At 49.8% G+C, this 24,514-nt stretch overlaps 1 protein-coding gene across 4 annotated transcripts in view; it reads left to right on the forward strand.

The window, feature by feature from the left end:
* Nucleotides 1–24,514, forward strand: part of MYH11 (myosin heavy chain 11) — a 116,804-nt gene that overhangs the window by 44,321 nt on the left and 47,969 nt on the right. For 2 of the 4 annotated variants that reach the window (XM_070412919.1, XM_070412921.1), the window contains exons 4-9: nt 4,810–4,837; nt 13,986–14,088; nt 16,044–16,064; nt 18,249–18,341; nt 21,460–21,523; nt 23,140–23,238. In XM_070412919.1, coding sequence (XP_070269020.1) covers nt 4,810–4,837; nt 13,986–14,088; nt 16,044–16,064; nt 18,249–18,341; nt 21,460–21,523; nt 23,140–23,238 — 408 coding nt within the window. The remainder of the gene's footprint in view (nt 1–4,809; nt 4,838–13,985; nt 14,089–16,043; nt 16,065–18,248; nt 18,342–21,459; nt 21,524–23,139; nt 23,239–24,514) is intronic. The other 2 variants (XM_070412920.1, XM_070412922.1) reach the window with 1 other exon arrangement.

Below are 24,514 nucleotides of genomic sequence, written 5' to 3' on the forward strand. Positions count from 1 at the left end.
TTAGCCCAACCAAGTCACCAGACTGTCCATCTGTAATCTGAGGGAAGAAAGAGAGAGTTGGTTGGAGGTGGACATAGGATCTATGGAGCTCACCCAGTCATCTCATTCATCTTGCTCTGGGGTGGGCCAGAGCTCCTGTGTGTGATGTATATTCCCTGCCTCTAGATATGGTCAGGGCCATTATTGTGCTCTCTGATCCCCAGTGAACACAAGCATTGCCTTCTCTAGTCCTATCCATCCATCCATCCATCCATTCATCATCCTCCCATCTACCCATCTTCCCATCTATCCATCCATCATCCATCCATCCATCCATCCATCTTCCCATCCATTCATCCTTCATCCATCCATCTAACAAATATAATTGAGCACCTACTATGTGCCGTGTCAGAGCTACAATGTTAAACCAAACAGGTAAAGCTGACTCTTCCCTGATAAAACTTGCTTTCTAGAATAGAGAAAGAGGCAAACACTAGGTCATTCCAGATGGGTCTAAGTGATATGGAGGAAATAAACAGGTTAATTTTTGAGTGCCCAGAGGGTGTAGCATACAGTCCAGTGGACAGAGAATTAGGAAAGGCCTCCCTGCGAGTGGAACCCTTGAGATGATGGTAAGGTATCAGCCATGGCAACAGCTGGGGAGAGAGTGCTCCAGGCAAAGGTCCTGGAAGGAGAGTGTGTTCTCTCTGAGGAGTAGGTGGCTGTGAAGGAGCTGAGCAGAGGGGAGGGGAATGAGAGAGTGGTGCCAATGAGGTGAGTAGGTGGGGACACATCATGCCAGACCTCATAGGCAGTGGTGGGGAGGTCGGGGGCCATCAGACTCATCAGCTCGTTTTGGCATAGGCGTGGCATCATCCAACTGTTTTAATAAGATTTGACTTTGAATGATGGATCACAATGCAATATATAGGTCATATATCATAGAAATGTACACTTGAAACCTACATGATCTCATTAACCAATGTCAACCCAATACACTTAATAAAAAAGAAGACTCTTCAACTGCAATGCAGTACCACCTCACACTCATTAGAATGGCAGTGATCAAAAAACCAGAAAGTAACGTGTTGATGAGGTTGTGGAGAAACTGGAGCCCTGGGGCACTGCCGGTGGGAATGTAAAATGGTGCAGCTGCTACAGAAAATAGTGCAGCAGCTTCTCAAAAAGTTAAACAGGAAAACGGTACGATTCCGCAGTTCTGAGCATGTACCCCACAGAAGTGAAAGCAGGGATTCTAGCAGGGGTGAACCCCCATGGCCATGGTTCATAATGGCCACCAAGTGGAAGCAACCCAAGTGTTCATCAACAGATGAATAGATGAGCAAAAGATGGCAGATCCATGCCATGGAATATTATTCTGCCTTAAAAAGGAAGGACATTCTGATACATAGAGGAACCTTGGGGACAGGATGCTAAGTAAAATAAGCCAGTCACAAAAGGACAATTATTGTATGATTCCGCTCATCTGAGATTCCTGCAGTATCAGATGCATAGAGACTGGAAGTGGAATGGTGGTTGCCAGGGGCTGAGGGAAGAAAGGGTGGGGAGTTAGTGTTTCATGGGTATAGAGTTTCGGTTTTGTAGGATGAAAAGAGTTCTGGAGATGGATGGTGGCGGTGGCTGCACAACAGTGTGAATATGCTTAATGCCACTGAATTGTACACTTGAAAAAATGGTCATAATGGTAAATTTTATGTCATGTGCATTTACCACAGTTTTTTTTTAATTTACAAGAGGAAAGGCCGCCCTATGAGAATGGCAGGCTGCACAGGCAGAGCAGGGACATGGGGGAGGAGGATCTGGGCCAAAAGTGATGGTTCTTAGACTGGGGTTGGCCCTAGTGTTGGGACCAGTCTACAGACTCGAGATCTGATTCTTGGGAGGCCGATCCTTCCATCCCAGAGGCCACTTCATGCCCTGGTCTCCCTCTTCCCACCAGAGAGGTTAGCACAGCTGCTTCCCTGGCCTGGCCAATAGGCCTCACTCCTTCCTTTGGATGGTCCCTGCTGGTCTCCCCAAGCTGCCTTGTCCCCCAATGCCTTCCCCAACCCTCCTGGAGCCTGGGCCCCTTGGGGCCCATGTTCTGTTTCCCATGCACTGTCCTGTTCTTGGCAAAGCAGAAAGAGCCTAGGCCCTGGCTCACAATGCTCCAAAACCCAGGTCAGTCATGGGAGTGCCTGTGTGACGTTGGGTTGTATTTTTCGAAGTGAGCTTAGCTGATCTGCAGGATGATGAAGTTGCCTTGGAAACTCAAGCTCATTACTGAGGATGTTCAGGGCAAAAAGTGCTGACTGATTCCACAGCGTGGATCTTTCCCACAACAAAAATGTGCTCCATGGTGAAAAAAAAAAAAATGGCAGACTGTGACTGAAGCTCGTGGTGATGTCAAGATTAGCGATGGTTATGCTTCATCTATTCTGCATTGGTTTTACTAAAAAACACAACAGTCAGATTCAGAAGACCTCTTATGCTTAGCATCAGCAGGTCCACCAAGTCCAGAAGATGCTGGAAATCATGACCCAAGAGGTGTAGACAAATGACTGAAAGAAGTGGTCAATAAACTGATTCCAGATCGCACTGGAAAAGACAGAAAAGGCTTGCCAATCTATGATGCCTTAAAAAAATTTATATATATATTTCAGAGAGGATAGGAGAGAAAGAGAGAGATAGAAACATCAGTGATGAGAGAGAGTCATTGATTGATTACCTCCTGCACGCCCCCTACTGGGGATTGAGCCCGCAACCCAAGCATGTGCCCTTGACCAGAATCAAACCCGGGACCCTTCAGTCCACAGGTCGAAGCTCTATCCACTGAGCCAAACCAGCTAGGGCTCTATGATGCCTTTGTTAGGAAAGTCAGAATGTTTGAATTGGGAAAAGTCATGGAGCTTCACCATGAAGGTAGCGATTCTGGAAAAGCTACTAAGGATGAGGCAGGTGCTAAAGTTGAATGAACTGACGGATATGAGCTCCTAGTCCAAGACTCTGTTTAAAAATCAGACATTTAATGGTGACAAATAAAAAATCCTATTTGCGATAAAACCCCCAGCTATTTAAGATAAAGTTTGCATACCAAAAATTCACCCAATTTAAGTGTGAAATTCAACGATGTTCAGTAAATTGGCAGTTGCGTAAGCATCACCACAGTCCAGCTTGAGAACCCCAAAATGATGCTTCGTGCCCATTTGTAGTAACCTCACCCCAACCCCCTGGCAACCACCAATCTGTTGTCTCGATGGATTTGCCTATTCTGGACATTTCATGTAAATGGAATCATACAATGTGTGGCCTTTCGCGTCTTAACTGCTTCTACTTAGCAGATACCGTTTTTGAGGGTCGTCCAGGTTGTAACATGAGTCAGTACATCATTGTTTTTATGGCTGAATAGTATTCCGTTGCATGGCTATACATTTTGTTTATCCGGGAATCAGTTGATGGACATGTGGGCTGTTTCCGCGTTTAGCCTTTATGATAATGCTGCTGTGAACATTCCTGTGGAAGTCTTGTAAGGACATATATTTGCAGGGCTCTAGTGTAGATTCCTAGGAGTGGAATTCCTGAGTCGTACGGTAAATTTATGTTCACATTTTCAAGAAACATCCAAAGTGGAAGAGGTTTGGAGGAGGATATCCCTAGATGGAGGGAGATGTTTGATCATGAGGGGCTGATCATGACGGTGGGCCTGGAGCTGGGGAATGGACTGGAGAAATGCCTGCTGCTGTGGCGTTGCCCATCAGTGGATATGACGCCCTGATTTCTCAGTTATGGCTAACTGGTTGGTGATTAAAGGTGCTGGTAACCCTCCCCGTGCCCATAGGGGAGGAAATCGGTTCCAGAACCTGACTCCATCCCCTACGGCCACGTTAAGAGGTGATTAGTAATGCCTGCTTAATCACGACAAATCTCACGATGCCCACTATATCTTCCAGAATTCTCTGGTGGTGAGCAACAGGGACCGACTTGGCATCTTATCTAGGGAAGGGATTTACGGGGAAGTATTGGGGAGCTCATAGGTGGGATGGGGAGACTAGGGAGCCAGCCTCAGGAGATGACAGAAACTGCTCAGGCCCTGGGGGCAGGAGGTGAGGCCCCCTCAGGGCTCTGTCTACCCACTTTGATCCCCTGTCCTAGATCCAGCTCGGAGAACCTGACTGGCATAGCTGGGACCCATTCTCACTTCTTGGCTGTGGGAGCTGGTGGGGCAGCCTCACCAGGACTGTACATGATGGCAGAGGCAGGGCAGGGGACATGTCCCCGACAGGAACACAGGATGGTCTTCCTGGAAGAAGAGGGAGTAGATGCTGGACTTCAAACCAAAAGGTGTCTGCTACCCCACATTCCAGATGAAGGAACTGAGGCATGGAGAGGTTACAGACATTTGCCCAGGGCCACAGAGCTGGAAGTGGCCAAATGGACCCCAGTCTGTCTAAATTCAAAGTCTGTGTTCCGCCTGTGACCCAATCTGGGCAACGTGGGTCTCCCAGGACCCGCTCCCCCCTCCCCAAAGCTGGTAGGGTTGGGAAGATCACTGTCTCTTGAACGAGCCAGACTCCAGCATCTTTCTGGGGCTGCATCCAGCATCTTTCTGGGACTTTGGGGTCTCGAGGAGAATCTAAAAGAGCCCTGCTGGCCTCTTGGCTTTGGTCTTGTCCCCCATCCCCTGGGCAATGAGCCCAGCTGGCCCCCTTGTCACCCCTAGAGGGGGCCAGTGTGCAAGAGCTTGTACTGGGAGTCCCAGGAGGCCCCATATCCAGACCCTCAGTTCAGAGCTACATCTAACTCATGGCTGTCTTTTCTTTCTGTTCTCAGATCGAGAGGACCAGTCCATCCTATGCACGTAAGTGGAGCTGCGTTTTCTTCTGGAGTCGAGATTCAGCCTATTAAAGAAGAAGGCCCCTGAGGGCAAGGCTCTTTGATTTGTTCACCATTCCAAGCGCCTCACCTCAGACCTCATTGGGGAGTTGACGCTCACCAAACGTTTGTTGAACAAGGGTTCTCGTTCTCAGTTAGGCTCACCTACCTTGTCAGTGACACCTGGTGTCCTCTTATTTTACACGGCCTCCCCATTTTAAACTAGCATTTATTGAGCATTTACTGTGTGCCAGGCCCTGAACGAAACATCTTACCTGCAGAATTGCCTCTAACTGCATGCCATCTCTGTTGGCGAGGAAGTCTTGGCTTATATGAAAGTCTCGCTTTGCAGTTTCACAATTAGCAACCATATCTGTGCCGCCATATTTGGTGTTTCATGTCATTGTTTCTTTGAGGACTTGGGAGCAAGGTCAGAAGATATTAACTAAACTTAGAATCATTCAGAGAATCTTCACCATTCAGGAAAGCGCCTCCTGTCGGGGGCAGGGTAATGGCCCCCAAAGGTCTCCCCATCCTGATCCCTGGAACCTGAGATGATGTCAGGTCACATGGGGTGGGGGGTTGAAGGCTGCAGCTACCCTGTCACTTTCCCCAAGAGCCAGCGTTGTAGACTACAATTGGAGGAAATATAAAATAGATCTTATTTTACTGTTGCCTTCTAAAAAATTTTTAAATATATTTTTTTATTAATTTTAGAGAGGACAAGAGGAGAGAGAGATAGAAACATCAATAATGAGAGAGAATCATTGATCGGCTGCCTCCTGCACGCCCCCTACTGGGGATTGAGCCTGAAACCCGGGCAAGTGCCCTTGACCGGAATCAAACCTGGGACCCTTTAGTCCACAGGCCGACGCTCTATCCACTGAATCAAACTAGCTAGGGCAGTGATGGTGAACCTTTTGAGCTCGGCATGTCAGCATTTTGAAAAACCCTAACTTAACTCTGGTGCTGTGTCACATATAGAAATTTTTTGATATTTGCAACCATAGTAAAACAAAGACTTACAGTTTTGATATTTATTTTATATATTTAAATGCCATTTAACAAAGAAAAATCAACCAAAAAAATGAGTTCGCGTGTCACCTCTGACACGCGTGTCATAGATTTGCCATCACTGAGCTAGGGCAATCCATACGATATTGATGTGAACTACCATTAGCATGTTAACCTTCATTACCTGGTTACAGTTGTGTCAGCCAGCATTTTAACTTCATTTTCCTTCTGTGGTGTTATCCAAGGTAGTGATATCTGTGAAAATTGTCATTTTACTGTTCGGTTAAACAGGGTAGGGCAAAAATAGGCTTACAGTTGTTCATATGGAAAACAGTATAAGCATTAATAACAATAATACAAGAATGAGCTGTGACCCTCCTTTTACCCCATCCTGTGCATTTTCTGACCATGTGCTGCCTAAAACCATCTCAGGTACCCGTGGGGTGGGTCCTGCTAGACCTCTGTCCCCAAATGTGGCTTCACGTCAGTTCCTAGGCAACCGACTCAGGAGAAGAACGGCCCAGATAAGGCCCAGGGACTCCTGACGCAGCGGTGTGGGTGGGAGCTGGGAAACCTGTGTTTTGATCTAGTGTCTTGGGCATTAGTGCAGCTGCTCGGCCAGCAGCTGAGCCGGCAGGGACGGAAACACTTGTCGTGGGTCATCTGCACAGAGCACGCTGAAGGGACGGCCCCATCGGAGCTGTGCACACCCCTCTGCTTTGCAGTGGAGAAGGGCTCAGCTGGTGGGGCTCCGGAGGGGGTGTCAGGGAGTACTCTCCTCCAGCAGAGGAGGGGTCTGAAGCCCAGCCCCTCTGGGCCCATTTGGGAGCTCAGAAGGGATGAGGAACAGGAGCTGGGGAGGACTGGAGGGCCCTGGAGATTCTGATGCATGTTTTGCAATGAGAGTGTCTGACCCATCAGTGCAGGCGTGTGGCAGAAAGATGCCTGTGGTCGCCTGGTGCCTGCAGGGGCTGACGAGAGGTTTCCTGGTCTTGGCTTTTGGGGAGCCTGGGCTGGAGTGAGCCCCCACTGGGCCAGGTCCTCAGCACGTTAGCTGACTCTTTTGACTGAGGAAGTAAAGTGAGGGGGGCATTTGGGTCCCCCTCATTCCTAAGTGATGCTGTAACAATACTTGGAGGCCCTGAGCAAGGCAGTGTGGGACCATTGCAGCTCCAGGACAGGCCAGATTTTCATTCGGGAGGCAGCCAGGATACTGGACAGGAAAACACAGAGTCCTGGACTGTGCTCTGCCATATTCGCATGCTGTGGCCTGCAGGAAGGACTTAGCACAGCACCTGATAACACACACACATACACACACACGCACACACACACACACACTTTCACACTCACTCACACACACATAGACACACGCACACGCACACACTCACACACACACACTCACACACATTCACACACACACGTTCTTCTAACCACTAACTGCTCTTTAGCATTTCACAAAAAGGCAACAAATCATGTTATAAACAGAATTATTAACAGTATTAACAGATGTTAACAGTAACTGGCTTTATTTCTAGACTTTTGCTGCTACAGGTTTCGCTATGTGCTTAGAGTTGTGAGTGACAAGTGCTGATCAAGGTGCTAAGGCATTCTTTCTCATTGCGGTACGTGAAATTGGAGCCTGCTGCTATCTGCTTTTCAAAAGTGCTTTTCCAGCTTTCTTCCTCAGATGTTCTTTATAGCCAGTTCCCCGGGTCAAAAGGACAGACTGAGGTGATACAAATTCATTTTGCACCAATCGGTACATAAATCAGAATGTCAGATGGGGATGGTTGCTATGAAGACAGTGAACTGCATTGAGAAAAGCTTTTGACAATTTGTAAATATATTACTGTCAAACCATAAAACAAGGTGATTATTGATTCCAGGGAAAACCAAAAGCCAGGCAGGAGAGGAGTAATCACAGTGGACAAAGGGGCCCAAATGTGTGTGGCATTTTCCTCTCTTTATAATGCAAACCCTGAGTAGTGATCTAACTGGAAATACTATATGTGACCAAATCGTTTCTATGGGGAAGAGAAGAGAGTTGAATGGGAGCTGAATTCTCCTCTTCCATGGTGAGAAATCAACATTTGATGCTTAGCAATGATGCTATGACATGACGACCAGAACTAATGATGTAATGTCACTTAGGTAACAAGGGGCACTGCACACCACTGGATGTAAACGCTAAGACAACCTGCTGACTTGGCGTTTCCTAGCCTTCCCAGCTTCCAGAGGCCACCTACATTCTCTCTCTTTCTCTTTGGCCCTCCAACCATCCTCTTATAAAGATCCCTGTAATCACATTGGGTAACTAGGATAATCCAAGATGATCGCCCCATCTCCGGACCTTTAATTTAATCACAGCTGCAAAATTCGGTTTGCCATGGAAGGTAACATATTCACATGTTCCTGGGATTAGGATGTGGGCATCTCTGGGGTGTGGGGGGACATTATTTAGCCAATCCAAGAGCCCTTTGAGCATCTGTGAGCCAGGCCCGTGTGTGAGCCATGTGTCGTCTGCCAAGGTACCTGGGTAGAAAAATGGCATTGGCTCATCTGCATCTCTAGAAAGGGGCATTGCTCAACCAACATCTGTTGAGTGACTGAATTTAGTGCGGTGGCAGAGGGGGTAGGGAGGAATGTGCCTTACAGACAGCTTCCTAGCTGTGTGACTGCACAGGTTGATCATTTATTCATTTCCTGGGCTATTGTCTGTCTCCATCCTCTGAGCTGAGTTTATGGACACCAGGTTCTGCTGCCTCTAAAACAGTGCAGTCCAACAGGACTTTCTGAGATGATGGCTTCTGGGCACTTGAAATGTGACTACTGTGACCAAGGAACTGGGTTTTAGGATTTAATCTTAGTTATTTTAAGTAGCCACCTTTGCCTTGTGGCTCCTGCATTGGACAGTGCGGTTCTGAACTATTTCTCACCTCTGTCCACTCCTCAGATTCCATTACTTCTCCATAATTCATTTAACTTCTCCAAGCCTCAGTTTCCCCATTTATAAAATGGGTTCAGTAGGTGCTCCACTGGGCAGGTGCTGTAGGGATGAAAGTTCATTCATTTATGTGAGAGGCTGAGAAGAATGCCACTGCCTCATGGTCAGCCCCAGTAAGGATCAGCTGCTATAACAGTGATTACGATTTGCTTACTCTGTTATCCTGTTATCCTTCCTATAACCCGTTCTCTGCCCTGAAGCGTTGATTTCTTCCCCACTGGTTCTCAAGCCCCATTCCCCTAATGAAATGGTTTCCTGTACTTCTTAGAATAACATCAAAATTTTTTACTTGGCCTAGAAGTTTGTCTGATCCAGCCTAACCTTTCTTCCGTCATCACTTACTACCACCCTTCTCTCTCTGACTGGCCTGCTGCACTGGGCCCCTTTCTGTCCCCACGTGTGCCCAGCAATTCCCTTCTATGGGCCTTTGTCCTTGCTGTTCCCTCTGCCAGGTGCTCCCTTCCCTCGGATCTTCCCTACGGGGGACTCCTCTGCATCTTTCAGGGTTCAGCTCCTCCTCTGGCTATGCCATCACCAGCTGCCCCTTCACCTCTGTCTCTCCCATTACCCTGATAAAGTGATAGTAGTCGCCTCAAATTATCTTGATTATGTATTCATTTCCTTGGCTATTGTCTGTCTCCTTCCTGGATTGTACACTCATCATGGATGGGGACACTCCCTCATCCCCCCCCCCCCCCCCCCCCCCCCCCCCCCCCCGGCAGTGACAAGGATCTACAAGTTGATAGCAGGGTATAAGCTTTCAGAAGTCATCAGTGGTCAAGATAAGCCAGGTTGGGACTAACAGTTTGCTGTAGGTGATTATGTAGTTAAGAAACTGAAAGTTAAGCGAATGTAGTTTTTAGACATGAGTTCTATTTGGTCTGGCATGTAATTCATCCAGTGTGAACAAACCGGAGGCCCTGGGCCAGGGACTAGTACATGGAGGGCCCCCGGTTGAGTGAGAGCAGTGTGTTCAAGGGGTAACTGTGTGTGTGCAAGGGGGTGGATTAAGAGAGAAGGAGGGTAGGGGCACATGAGACCAGAGAGAGGTGTGTGGGGTCTTCTAGGTCCTAGGGACGAGGTGAGCTTTAATCTAACATGGACAGGAAAGAGCTGAAAGAGTTCAGCCAGCATTCAGCAAACTCTGGCCAGTGGGCCACATTTGGCCTCTGTATGTATTTTTGTAAATAAAGTTTTATTGGAACTTTTGTATCATGACCATTAGTTTTGTGCTACAAAGGCAGAGCGGAGTAGTTGGGACTGAGAATGTGCAACATGCAAAGCCTAAAATATTTAGTATTTGGCCCTTTACAGAAATGTTTTGCTGGCACCTGGCTTAAATCGTGGGAAAATATGATATAGTTTACATTTTAATGATAGTATTAATGAATTGTTGAAGGTAATGATACAAACAGAACATAGAAGCATTGGGGGGAAATGGTTATAAAAGTAATAATAGCTAACATTTTTGTGTATCTGACTTGGTTCTTTAATGTTTTTGTTTGTGTTTTGAAATATATATTTTTTATTGATTTTAGAGAGTAAGGGAGAGGGAGAGAGAGATAGAAACATCAATGATGAGAGAGAATTATTGATTGGCTGCCTTCTGCATGCCCCCCCCACTGGGGATCGAGCTTGAAACCCAGGCATGTACCCTTCACGGGAATCAAACCCAGGACCCTTCAGGCTGCAGACTGACACTCTATCCACTGAGCCAAACCAGCTAGGGCAGTTCTTTAATGTTTTACATATTCGCTCATTTAACCCTCCAAATAATCATAAGTGCTTTTATTATGCCCATTTCATAGATAAGTTTCCTTATCTATAAAATGAACATGGGAGAAGTTTAATGACTTGCCCAAGGTCACACAGATAACTGGCAGAGCAGAGACTTAAACTCAGGCAGTCAGGTTCTGGAGGTCATTGTGCTGTTTTTTGCCTGTTGATGCTGCAAGGGAAGGAGGTATTTCTTATGCTGGGGGAAGCTGGAGGCAGTATTCAGAATGGAGGCAGTGCTTAACTGGGCTTTGCAGCATATGTAGGAGTTGGATAGCACAAATGCCAGAGGACCTTGCCATCTGCAGGGTGGGAATCACAGGAGAACCAGGGACTGAACAGCTCTGAGATTCAGAGACAATTTGGCTTTACTTCCAAGCACAGACCACAAGCTGAAATGGACTTGGAAATGGTAGCCAGGACCAGCTATCTGATTTATAAAGTTATGCAGTATAAAAATGCAGTGCCCCTTGTTAAAAAATCATTAAGAATTTCTAGATGGCAACAAGAGCACGAAATCAAGCACAGGGCCCTCCTCAGGGGGGTCCCCGTGGGACTGCACAGGGTGCACACTCATGAAGCTGCCCTGCACAGGGCTGAGGGGCTAGCAGTCCCTGGTAGCTCCTTCCAGCTGCTGGGGTTGGACTGATCCAAAGGACTTGGCAGGTGGGTAGTTATAAGGCCACCGGCTGTGTATAGTCATGAATCCAGATCTTCCTCCAGGACTGGGGGGGTCTGGGCTCCACGTCTCCTATGAAACAGGATAGAGGTTTAGGGTGCTCCGACCAGGAAGGTATTTTCACCCCCAGAGTTCAGGGGTCAGAAAAGCAAAGATTCATGTTTCTAAAGCAGCCCTGAGCACATCCATCTTCAGACACCCCTGAGCCTGGAGCTTGGGGTGTTTTCTTTGGCAGAACCTCCCAGGACAATTTATTTTTATCAATAGAACTTGGAAACCGTTGAGCCAAGGAGCCCATGTGGGGAGAAGCAGGTTCCCAGAGCCTGTGTCCCACTTCCCCTCCCCTGCAAGGTGGGAGACCGGGCCATGGTCATAGTCAATCCAGTGTCTTTGTCGTAAAAGGGAGGAGGTGGGAGAGGCCGAAGGCAAAGGTGGGAAAATGAAACTGTGGAAAAGGGAATGCGAGCAGGAGTGATCTGGACACTGAGCACTGCTGTCCTGACTCTTGTCTTGGATCTGAATGGGCTTAGGACCACTTAGTAGGTGGTTTGCCACACTCAGATCGTCTCTCCTTCCTCTTGCTCTGATCAGAATATGGCCCCTCCAGTTCGGGGTGGGGGGGACATGTATCAAGTGTTCTGACACTAGCCTGATTCAAGTAATTCATACTAAGGTGTAAATGACCAAGTGGCTTCATTTATTGGTCCCTGGTTACATTTTCCAAGAGCCTGTTAAGGCAAGTGAAAACACCCAGAATGTATGACTAACTCTTTGATGAAGTGGGCTCAGGGCTTTGCTCTGTCTTTTCTGTATTCCATTCCTTCCTTTCGCTTGTCCTAGAAAGCCAGTTCCTAACGGGTTGGGCCTGTGTCATGGGATAACTCGTGAGGATGTGGCAGAGAGAGTCCTGAATGCGTTGGAACCAGAGCCCCGGCTTTCCATCTGACTGAGCCCTGACCTTGCTGGGTGGCCTAGGGCAAGTTGCTGACCCACTCTGGGCTAGCATTCCTCTTCTGTAATAACGTGGAAGTGATATGTCCTATCTTCAGATTGGCAGGTGGAGGTAAAGGAGGGAATACATGTGAAACAGCACAGGGCTTCTACTCCCCCTTCAAACTCCATTCTCTCCTTAAAATTAAGAAAATTTTTCTTTGTTTGGACTGAGTTTTACCTCTCTTTCCCATTTTACAGAATGGGAGGCCCCGTGGAATAATGTGGCCTCTGGGAATGAAGACCGTTGGGAAGGGAGAGGACAGTGCTAATGCTGACACGGGACGTTTCTTTGTTCCTGGCAATTAGACACTTGATTTCTGGGCCGTGGGGCCTATAGGATTGGGTCCAGCAATTAAAGGCACATGTTTCTTCTTTCTTCTTTTTTTTAACCACGAGCAAAGTTATTAATGGGCCCTTGGCAGAGCAAATTAATTTTTTATTTCCTAATTAGGAAGAAGAGCAGGGACTGCGCGAGCACTGGTGGCACGGGTTCAGCACGGAGAACCTTGAGCCGACCTTGGGGTGGACACATTCTTTTCCAGACTTAAAAAAAAAAAATTATCTCCTGCATTTCAGAATATTCAGTGAGCTCAGGAAATGAGAGTGTCTAGACAAAGGAAAGAAACACAAAAAAACAAGCAAGAAAATGAGAGGGGAGGATGAGAAGGAGGAGGCTTGGGTTGGGGCCCTGTCCTTCCCTCTCACTGGGAATGGTGGGAGTCAGAGGCAGGGTCTGGAACTCTTGCATGAAACAAGCCCACTGCTTTGATCTCTGGTGGCCAAGACAGGCAGCTGGCTCAAGAAGGCCATCTTGGTAAAAAAACAAACAAAAAAATTATCCTCCAATTTTAGGAGTACTCTTGATAAGACAGCACCCTGCTGATCGAAACCTATCAGCCATTTACACCTTAGTATGAATTACCTCAACCAGGTTTATCCTTTGATAGATGATCAGAGTGGGGTTCTTTAGAGGACGAAGGGGCTTACACTTGCCCAGTCCTTTTTTTTCCTGGAAGCTTCTAAAGCTTTTACCTTAGGTCCTGATACCCTGAGAGATACTTATGTCCCTTCTGGAAAGCTGCCTCTTGCCTAATTTTTCCATCTCTACCAAAGTTACTGATACTTAAAAGTAGGTAATTTGTAGTGGCACTATTCTGTGCGAGCCCTAATGTGAAAACTATGGACTTCGGCTAATAACGATGTGTCAGTATGGGTTCATCGACTGAGACAAATGGGACCACTCTGGTGGGAGGTTGATAATTGGGAGGCTGTGCATGTGGGGACCCGGAGGGATGTGGGAACTCTGTGTACTTTTCATTCACTTTTGCCTTGAACCTAAAACTGCTCTAAATAATATAGTCCGTTTAAAAATAAAATTCCAAATAAACCTAAGTATAGACCCTGGTAGGAAAACTACGGTTTTCTCTTTTACTCTCTTCATCTGAATTCCTTCGTGCATCCTCTTTGTAGGAGGAGTAGATTGGGATGTTGGTCCGGGGTTTGAGGCCTAGCCCGTGCTCTACCCGCCGTGTGGCCTTGGGCAAGTCACTTCCCCGGGGAGAGCCTCGCTTTCCCCATTTGGCAGACAGCACGGGGCTGCAGAAGGTACCCACAGAGCACTGCGTAGGGTTATCTGCCGTGGGTCACGGCTCCCGTGTCTTTCAGAGGCGAGTCTGGAGCCGGGAAAACGGAGAACACCAAGAAAGTCATCCAGTACCTGGCCGTGGTGGCCTCCTCCCACAAGGGCAAGAAGGACACAAGCATCACGGTGAGTGGCAGCGCCTGGTCGGTGCTGTGCCTTAGCGGACGGGTCTCCGGGCCTGTGGCCTGGCCGAGTGACAGGCAAGCACTGTGCAGAGGGCCGGGCTCGGTGTGTGAGCACCCGGGTCCGTGTTACCCTGCCCCTGCCCCTGACAGCTCACGGGGGTCATGTTCCACCTGAAGGGTGCGTTCGGGTCTGGGCCATGCCTCACCTCAGCCAGTGTCATCATCTGAGGGGCCTGTTTTGTGAAATGAGAGGAGCCCTCTCCCCAGTGCAGCAAGGCATCTTGCTTTCTTTCCTTCAGGGTTCTCCATAGTGGCCCAGTTGTCACTCTGCACCAGACAATTTCTCTGTTGTGAGGCCATCTTATGCCCTGTAGGTGTTAGCAGCACCCCTGGCCTCCATCCACCAGATGCTGGTAGCGACCCTCCCCCAGTTAGGACCCCCAAACCTGTCTCCAGACACTGCCAGGTGTCCTCTGGGAGGCAGTCCCCCCAAATGGGAACCATTGCTTTATATCAAACATGTCAAACTCTTAGCCCGCGGGCCGCATGCCTCATTGATTTGGCCCGTGTTAGCCTTCGAGTTTGACATGCTTGCTTTATATGAATCTGCAAACTCCCTAGAGTGTGGCCCCCCTGTCATTCCTCCACGTGTCTCGGATGGGGGCACCAGGGTCTGGGAATATTGGTGCCACTCAGTATGTGGGCTTCGGTCCAGTGCCAGTGGCAGCCTCTGCCGTGTGCCATGGGGTTCCAGAACGTGCTCCGGGGATGAGTCGGAGAGATGCTGTCATTGTAGTCCCTGAGCTCCCAGACACGGGGGAAAGAGAGAGGCATCAACTACTCCCACAAATGACCCCGGTGACCCAGTGGATTAGGGCTTGGGAGAAAAGCAGGTTTCTAGAGTGATCCCTTCCTGGGCCCATCCTTCTCTTCCTCCTCTCTGTCTGAGCCCGGCCTCACCTGTCCCAGAGGAGGGGACCTCCGTGGGGCGGCGCAAAGGACTTTCCCGCGGGAGAGATGGCAGCACGGAGGCTGAGGGTGGCCTGCTGCTGGCACTCAGAGGTGGTCCTGGAGCGGCCACAAAGACCAGCCAGTCTGGAGGCCCTAGGTGATCCGGGAGGACACCAGTTTTAGCTTCAGGAACCTTCCTCCTGCAAACAAACGCAGAATGCCCAAGGCTCTGAGCCATCCCTGGCATGCCGCATAGGGAGAGAGAGCTGCAAGGTTTGCAGGCCAGTTAACTGCTGCTTCCACTGCCTTTCTCTCCCCTAGAACAGTACAAATAAGAAAGAATAATCCTATATAGTAAAAAGGTAATATGCAAATTGACCCTAACAGCAGAACAACCAGGAACAACCAGTTGCTATTACACACACTGACCACCAGGGGGCAGACACTCAATGCAGGAGCTGCCCCCTGGTGGTCAGTGTGCTCCCACAGGGGGAGCACCACTCAGCCACAAGCCGGACTGACGGCTGCGAGTGCAGCGGTGGTGGTGGCATGGGAACATCCCCCGAGGGCTCCTGGACTGCAAGAGGGTGCAGGCCAGGCGGAGGGACCCCTCCCCCCCAGTACACGGATTTTCGTGCATTGGCCCTCTAGTTCTTTTAATAATAACAATGGATCTTTATCCAGTGCCTGCTGGGTGCCAGGCACTTCTTTCTCTGCACATGTAAACACAGCCCAGAGAGTCTCTCATCCGATACGGTCTCAAAGATCCCACCACGGCTGCTGCAGTTACCAAAACCTTTGAAATGTTTGGGTCAATAAGATGTTAGACATGGGAGTGAGCAAACCTGAGAGAAAGAAACAGAATCGCAGAGTTGCTGCTGCTGTCCTGGTTATCTTGGGGACTGCCGGCCGCCGGGGGGACTGAAAGCAGATGTCTCCAGCCCTGATGTACGTGTGATTGAAATAACACTGACGTTTGTTTTATACTGTATTGTTCAACTGCAGCAAGGCCCATCTCTTGCCTACGTGAGTAACTGGGAGTGTTTTCCTGGTGTGTACGGGAGGCACGGAGTGTATTTAGATCTGCATGGTCCTGTTGCACCCACTGAGCCCCGTAGCTGATGGTAGAATGGGCTAGGCCCCCGAGGTTCACCACCCAAACCAACAAAAGCACCCAAATACTGTCCTGTGGGTGTCCGATGCCAGCGCGGGGTGTGGGGGTGCGGTGGCCACCCGCAGGACTCCCGCTGGAATCCCCAGAGTCATCCTCCAACACGTAATGGGTTTCCCCGGTTCAGAATGAATCCCCCACACTCCCGACCAACGTGCCCACCACGAGTACCCCAGCCTGGACTGCCCTAGAGACATCGATCCCGTCTGGTTGAAGGCTTTAGGATTGTCTGGCCCTAAAGCTTCCCTGGCTTGACTGGCAGTCAGTAATGGCACCGCTGTGGCATGCCTCCTCCCTGCCATCATCCTACATTTCTCCCCGAGCCCTGCCCCCTGGCACTGGTGTGTCTTTGTGCATGTGTGTGCAGTGTGTCTCTCTCCTTGCATGCTGGTTGCTTGACCTAAGGCTCCCGAGAATGGGGGTCTTAGCGGTTGCGATGCACTAGCTTTGGTGGCAGGGTAAGGCCCCAGCTATGCGACATATAACCGGGTCTTGCTTGGACCTCTGCGTATGTAAACTCATGTCTAACGCAGAGCTTGGGGGGGCTGGCATGTGGGGTTCAGCCTGGAAGAGACCCTCAGGGGATCACACTCAATCCATCTCAGTTAGACCCTGGGCCGCAGTGTCACGGATGGATCAGGAGAGTCGGGATTCTAGTTGGGATCTGCTCCCGTGTGACCTTAACCAAGATGCTTACCGTCTCTGGGCCACAGTCTCCTCCATAAAATGAGTGGTTTGGACCAGATCCCCATGTGGAGGGCTCTCCTGAGAAGGATCTTTTGGCCCCACCAGCTGGACTTGCCATTCTAGAAAAGGACTTTTTTGTGGGTATAGGGATCCCAAGTTTATGTTGACAAAGTGGTCCCTGTAGACCTCCCCACTAGCCAAGGAAAGCCCATCGCTTTCATCATAAATTTCCACAAGCCCCGATTCCAGGGCACTCGTCCCACTAGTGGCTGGGGTTTCACAGAGATGACACCATGGTTTCACCTCCTTTGGGGGCTGCAGAGGAGGAGGCATATGGATAAACACACATAAACAGCAGCTTCCTGTCATGTCCCTTTAGGGACAGCTTTCTGGTGTGCAGAGGAGCAGCAGGAAGCTGGCACTCCCTCCCTTTCCCCCTTTAGAACTTCCCCGGCTTCTTCTTAGCCCAGCCCTGCTGCCCTGAAAAAAAAAAAGGGGGGGGGGGGGACAGGGACATCAGCAGACAGAACCAGGAGAGAACCCTCAGCACCCACCACTCCCCAGCGAGACCTGGACAAGAGCTTGGACAGGGAGACCTCCGGGCCAGGCTGCTGCCGCCACGGTTTGGGGCTAGGCAAGGAGCAGCTCCTCGCTTCCCGGCATCACTTACCTCGTTGGCCCTTTGCTGCCATGGTTAACCACGTGACTGCCTTGTGCACAGAGCCCCTCCGAGGGCCGGTGGGCTGGTCCAGCCTCCGCTGCATTTAACCTGCTGAATGGAGCTCAGGAACCTGCTTTGAAGCTTTGTTCCGCGGTCGGTTAGAAGCATTCCGGTGGGTTTTGCACATTCCTTATGTATCTTCCCCGGGGGGCCTTCCGGAAACGCGTCCCACAAAAGGAGACGTTGCAACTTACCAAAAAACCGCACTAAAACCATCAGGAGTGGTTTAGCGTGAAGATGGTTGTTTGTTAAACATAAACAGCAGCAGCAGTGCCGTGGGCAGTGGAGCAGGCTGCTCACCTCCATGGAGCGCCCTGCACTGTGATGTACATGACATCCCCGGTGTTGTGTGGTGCGAAGTTCTGATTGGCTTGGATGCTGCAGCAATGAACCGGCCACTAGGAAAAAGTGGCCTCCTAGGGAACAGGGCCCAGCTACCAGCTCAGCCAGTCGTCGCTTCCGAAACCCTCGAGTAAATGTGGACATGAGTGTACGGCTCTCAGACGGGGTAGGAGATAGGAGGGAGAGGACCTGTGGGGTAAGAGCTGAGTTTGGGGACAACATCCATCTAGGGTAGAGCTATCAGTGCCTGGGTCTCTCTCTCCAGTAACTAGATATGAATGAATTTTAGGGAGAGCTGGAAAAGCAGCTTCTGCAAGCAAACCCAATTCTGGAGGCTTTTGGCAACGCCAAAACAGTGAAGAACGACAACTCCTCGCGATTTGTAAGTAGCAAAGCCGTGTGGGTTTCGGGAAAAGGATCGGGTCCTGTGTTGCCATCTCTTGCCCGAGAAAGCCGAGTATGTGTTTGCAGGGGAGCCCGGGGCGGAAGGTACAGAGGCATAGGCCACATTTTGCTCTGTGTTTTCAGTTCTGTTGTGACCTTACAACCCTCAAGGGCTCCTGCCACTCCTTCCTTCCTTCATCCAGTATTCATTCAACAAATATTCGTTGAGAATCTTTTGTGTACAAGGCACCCTGATAGGCACTTGACATTCATAACTGATTCCATAAATATTTATGAGCACCTAGTATGTGCTGGACACTTATATCCAATACTCGTTCATTTATGCGGCAAAACATGAATTGAGTACCTACTAGGTACCAGGCACATACATGCTTCATAAACATTTATTAAGCACCTACTGTATACAATCATTCTGGTAGGTATTTTTATGCATACCATTGTTAAATTTTTTTAAAATATATTTTATTGATTTTTTACAGAGAGGAAGGGAGAGGGATAGAGAGTTAGAAACATCGATGAGAGAGAAACATCGATCAGCTGCCTCCTGCACACTCCCTACTGGGGATGTGCCCGCAACCAAGGTACATGCCCTTGACTGGAATCGAACCTGGGACCCTTGAGTCCGCAGGCCGACGCTCTATCCACTGAGCCAAACCGGTTAGGGCTAAATGTGTTGTTTTTTTTATTTGCTCAGTTCATTTTTGTTAAGCACCTACTGTATAGCAGGCACTGAACTAGGCTCACAGGATCATGGTGAACAATTCAGCTGTGGTTACAGCCCTCATGAAGCTTGTGGTCTAGTTGGGCAGCCAATAGTCAACAAGGCAGGAGGCACCACCTTCCCGCACACACTTCCCAGGCTTCAAAGGCCTCTCCTTTCCACTGGAGCGCAAAGGGGACAGGACAACCCTGAAAGTGGGTGGTTGATGACACCTAGAAAACTTTTGTTGCACAAACTAAAGAGTGGCTTCCATAGGAGAATCAGAATGGTACGTTAGAGTGGGAATTCTAAGGAAAAATTGAGGATTTTGGAAATCTGGGGGAGTGCTGATTGGGATGTCACATGACTGGGGGCCTCTGCTGATTTGCAGGGGCCCCTCTGAGCTGTCACGTGCCTGGGAGGGGACCCTGTGAAAACCTCTTGGTGGAAACCTCTGCTCTGTCCCCTGGAGCTGCTCTGCCCAGCACCCCTGTGTCCTCTACACTCACACGGCGGTCCCCAGCCCTGTCAGCCTCAAGACCCACTTTATATAATAAATAACTCTGCAATGTCCCCTTTCCTTTCCCAAAATTAGAGTTGCAGATAACTTCTTACCATATCAGATGAGAGCAAATCAGCATGATGCCTTTACTATAAGGAGAAATAAAACAATTCATAACTGTGCATTTCAGCCTGTCAGTGCTCAGGCCAGATGATCTAAGCCAGCGGTTCTCAACCTGTGGGTCACGACCCCTTTGGCGGCCGAACGACCCTTTCACAGGGCTCGCCTAAGACCATCCTGCATATCAGATATTTACATTACGATTCATAACAGTAGCAACATTACCGTTATGAAGTAGCAACGAAAATAATTTTATGGTTGGGCCACAACATGAGGAGCTGTATTTAAAGGGCCAGAAGGTTGAGAACCACTGACCTCAGCAGACACAGTGGGGCAGTCACACACCTGCATTTACATCCAGGATCCTGGGGCCGGGAGGCTGCAAATGCAGACCCACCGGGGGAGGAGGTCTGGGGACTGAAGCCTGGGACGGGATTTTCCGAAATACGCTTGGGAAAGCTCTGAACCAACGAACAGTTTGCTCTAGAATGGCCTATGGCGGTGACAAACATAGAACATGTTTGTGTGTTTATCTGATACAAGGTCAGGTTCTAGGTCAGCTAATTACAAACAGGCTTTTCACTTCCGTGAATGTCAGATGGGACGTTGGAAAGTCACAGGGGACGTGGACAGCGCTTGCTGGCTGGGATTCTCCCGGTTGTTGCAGGATGCTCAGTAGCCTTGGCCCCCGTCTGCTGGAAGGAGGGGCCCCCACCATCCTGTGACACCCCAACCAGCCACGCCCCCAGATGTCCACAATCCTCATGGCAGATGTGCTGCCTCCACTGAGAAGCACTGCATTTGTGTGTCGCAAACCAGTGTAAAGTTCGTTTCTAGACATAAGTGAGGGCAAATCCAAAGTTAGTGGCGAACATGTGCTCCGCTCACCGATGCCCATGCTTTCTGGGGAGGGAGGGAGGGGCTGGCCCCAGGACCAGCAGGTTCTCCGTGTCAGCTGCCATGACTTTGGTCCTCCCAGTCGTTCTGCTGTCTTACCTCCCGATGGGGAGAGTGAGGGTTTTGCCAAGACCTGAGCAAACCTAGGGGGCTGTGTCCACCCCGGTGAATACCTCCCACCATGTGCAGCGTGGTGGGCGGAAAGGATGCTTCCTTTGTCAGCTTTTGGAAAGTAGGTGAAGGCCTGGGGCTGAGGGATGGTTTGGGGGTTCAGCTGAGGCAGAGGTAGGTGGGTTGGGCAAGTTCTCCCGGTTAAGACAGTTGATGAGCCCCAGGGCCGGGGGGCAGGGCCAGGCCTGCTCGGATAGGCGGCTGCTGGAGTCCCTGTCCACGCTCACCTGCCCCCCAGAGGAGGTTGTTTTGCAACTGGATGAACTTGGGCCTGACTCCCTGTGGAGAACCCAGCACTTTCTGGGTGGGCAGCGGGGAGGGAGCCCTCCAGCCACTGAAAGTGACCAAACATGCCTCCTCCCGATGGCTCTACCCCTTAGGAGTGCTAGGACATTGGGCGGCTCTCTCGGCCTCAGTTTTCCCACCTTTCAAATGGGGGTAGCTGTGACGGGCTGAAGGTCATGGCTAGAGCCGAGTGAAACTGACTTGTGAAAGTGTTTTATAAGTTCTGTGGCCCCGTAGGCCCTGGGTCATCCCAGCTCAGAGATGGTGGTTCCTTCCAACCAGTTCCCTCTGAGACTCTGAGGTTGTGGGGTCCCCTGAATGCTCCCTGCCATCTCCCTGCCCACTTGCCTGCAGGAATGGGTGAGGGGCTGAGGCTGAGGCCGGGGAACTGACCATTTCCTGTGCTTTCCCGTTCGGCAGGGCAAATTCATCCGCATCAACTTCGACGTCACCGGTTACATCGTGGGAGCCAACATTGAGACGTGTATCCTTTGCTGAGCCTGGGCCCCGTGGGAGCCCCGCCCAGCCAACCTCCTGCAGCGTCTGAGGGGGCCCCAGAAAGGCACCAGAGCTGCCCCTCCATCCCCAAGCTTGTGGGTTCCGTCCCTCAAAACCCTCAGACCCTGGGGCCCTTCTCCCTTAGTAGCAGGCATTGTGGTGTGGCTGTCCAGGGTTTGAACCCAAATAGCCGGCATTTGACTCTGGGTGGCTTCTCCCTAGCTGAGTGACCTTGGGCCAGTTATTCACCTTCTCTGTGCTGCACCAGTGAAGTGGGGATGGAAATGGTATACCTACCTCATAGAGGTGTGGGAAGAATAAAGTGAATTAACTTACGCAAAGCTCTCAGAACCATGCCAGGGATAGGGTAAGGGCTGGCTGAGTCTTGGCTAGTGTGTGAACTTCACTTCATCCTTATCAAGCCATGGTCCAAGGCCAATCCCAGGCCTCTTGTTCTTAGAGAGCTGCTCTGTGACCAGCTCCAGCCCACAGACAGGAAACGGGCAGCAATCGAGCTTTCCCAGGGGAACGGTCATGCTGCACCGGCCGCACAGAGCATCTCTGGAGAATCTGGATGGTGAAGCGGAGCCCAGTTAGAAGTTTCCGGACTTGGGGACCACATCTGGGGTTTAGTAACTGATCAACGTAGCAGCATTACAGGCGCCGCGCGCGCGGGCTCACGGGTATTATCTTTTCATGGCTGCTTGTGGACCGTTTGTTTGGCACTGAGAGGACCCAGGGGAGTGTTGTGGTTGCATTTGGTGCCCTGGATAACAGGGTAGGCTTTGGAATGGCATGGGTCTGGGTCCAGGTCTCAGCTCTGCCATATGAGCTGCGGGGCTTGGGCGAGTCTCTTAACCTCTCCAAGCCTCAGTTTTGCCACCTGTAAAGTGGGAATGATGGCAGCACCTACCTGTGGCGCTGTACTTGAATTGTGGTTGAATGAAATGATGTGCACGGCCCTTCACACGGTGCTTGGCCCGAAGTGAGCCTCTGATTCATGGTGGCTGTGATGTTATGGTTAGTTAACCTTAGCTTAGAGCCCATGAGAGGCTATTTATAATCTCTTTATTCCATCTGGTACAACAGCCCAGCCACGCATCTGCCCTTCCCCGCCATCCTCAATGGTCTCCATGCCCAGCTGCCCACCCCTGCCCGGAACCCCACCCCGGCCATAGCAGAACAGCTCTCCTTACATTAACTGGCAGGGTTTGCAGTCTCTCTTCCAAGGCCAGTTCTCTGAGTCAAGGTCACTCAGCCCACCAGGGTGATGGTTGTTGGGTCTTTGGACTCCTGTCTTTTTATGCTGTTCCTTCTCCCTCTGTTCCCCTCACTTCTCTCTGGGCTGGGGACTGAAGCTGCACCCAGTGGTCTCATTTTGGATCCCTGAGCCAGAACCAGAAGGTTGGCCCGGGTGAGTCAGGGTGGGTGGCTTGACTCGGCCCGTCAGTGCGGCTCTTCAGAACCCTCTGGGGAGCCTTTCCCTGGTCCTGGAGGTTTTCCCTCCAGCACCTCGTGCAACAGGGACTGGGGAAGAAGGTTGGGTTCCTGCAAGGGGCACACCCATGGTGCCCCCAGAATTCTTAACTCCTCCCAAACCAGATCTGCTAGAAAAGTCGCGGGCGATTCGCCAAGCCAAGGACGAGAGGACGTTCCACATCTTTTACTATATGATTGCTGGAGCCAAGGAGAAGATGAAAAGTAAGTGACTGGCAAGGATGCGTGTTGGGAGGTTTCACCCCTTCCCGTCATCATCATCTGGGGTCCGTTGATCGGCTAGTAAAACAGCCTGAGATCCTTCCAGGGAAAGAACTGTATCTTTGGGTGGCAGATGCATCGTTCGTCATCTCCTTTCAGAGGGTGAGTGTGGCTTTTGTTCGGGTGTTCTCATTTACTGAGCACCTACTATGTGACGTAGACATCGAGTCCAATTAGGCATTAGATAATCAAGTCCAATTATACCCAGAGACGTCGAGTTCAATTAGACACAATCTATGCCTTCCAGGAAGGGAGAGAGACAATGGCTGTATTTGTCAGTTCATAAAACTTGCAAGTATATAAGATACAATGTTTTAAGGAATTTGGAGGGGAGGTGGGACTAAGCACTTTTCGTTACATATGTTTTGAAAGTGACTTTTGAAGTGGTCTTTGTAGGGCACAGGGTCTCACAAACTTTCTGAAAAGGACTAAATAGTAAATCGTTTAGGCTTTTTGCAGGCCACATGGTTTCTGTCACAGCTACTGGGTTCTGCCATTGTACACAATGGAAAAGCAGCAAGGGCAATACATAAACACAGCTGTATTCCTGTAAAACTTTATTTACAAAAATAGGAGGTGTGCTGACCTCTGTTGTAGGGAAAATATTGTTTTCCATTAAAAAGTTTATGCTTTCTGCCGTTGGGAAGTGATACATTCTCGACCTGTAGTTTTCTACTAATTCTTAAAAGAATATATAAATCACCTCGCTGAAAAAGGAACATACGAATAAATATAGGTACATGATACCGTCTACATCCTAGTGATAAGTTTAAGACTAAAACTTTAGGAAAACAATACAAACTTTACTTCCCATCATTTTTGTGGCCCCCTTTAGTTATTTAGGTTAAGAATTCGGTATATTGCAATATGCCACCACTAGAGGGGGCAGTATTCATTGTTTCTTCTTGATGCTTGATGGCCTGGAGCAGTGGTCGGCAAACTGTGGCCCCTTGAGTGTGGCTCTTCCACAAAATACCACGTGCGGACACGCACGTACAGTGCGATTGAAACTTCGTGGCCACACTCAAGGGGCCAAAAGCCGCATGTGACTCACGAGCCACAGTTTGCCGACTACTGGTCTGGAGGAATTTTGGATTAAAGCAGGGCATGCTGAATGGATGCTATACACCCACAAATAGGTAAATTAATAGTTACACTATGGGGTGGCCCAGGGAGAAATGTTTACATCCTTTCTTCTATTTAGCACCAAAGTCAACAG

This window comes from Myotis yumanensis, unplaced genomic scaffold (genome assembly GCF_028538775.1).
Source record: "Myotis yumanensis isolate MYYU_CA2020_CCGP unplaced genomic scaffold, mMyoYum1.0.hap1 SCAF_4, whole genome shotgun sequence".
NCBI classification, from domain to species: domain Eukaryota; kingdom Metazoa; phylum Chordata; class Mammalia; order Chiroptera; family Vespertilionidae; genus Myotis; species Myotis yumanensis.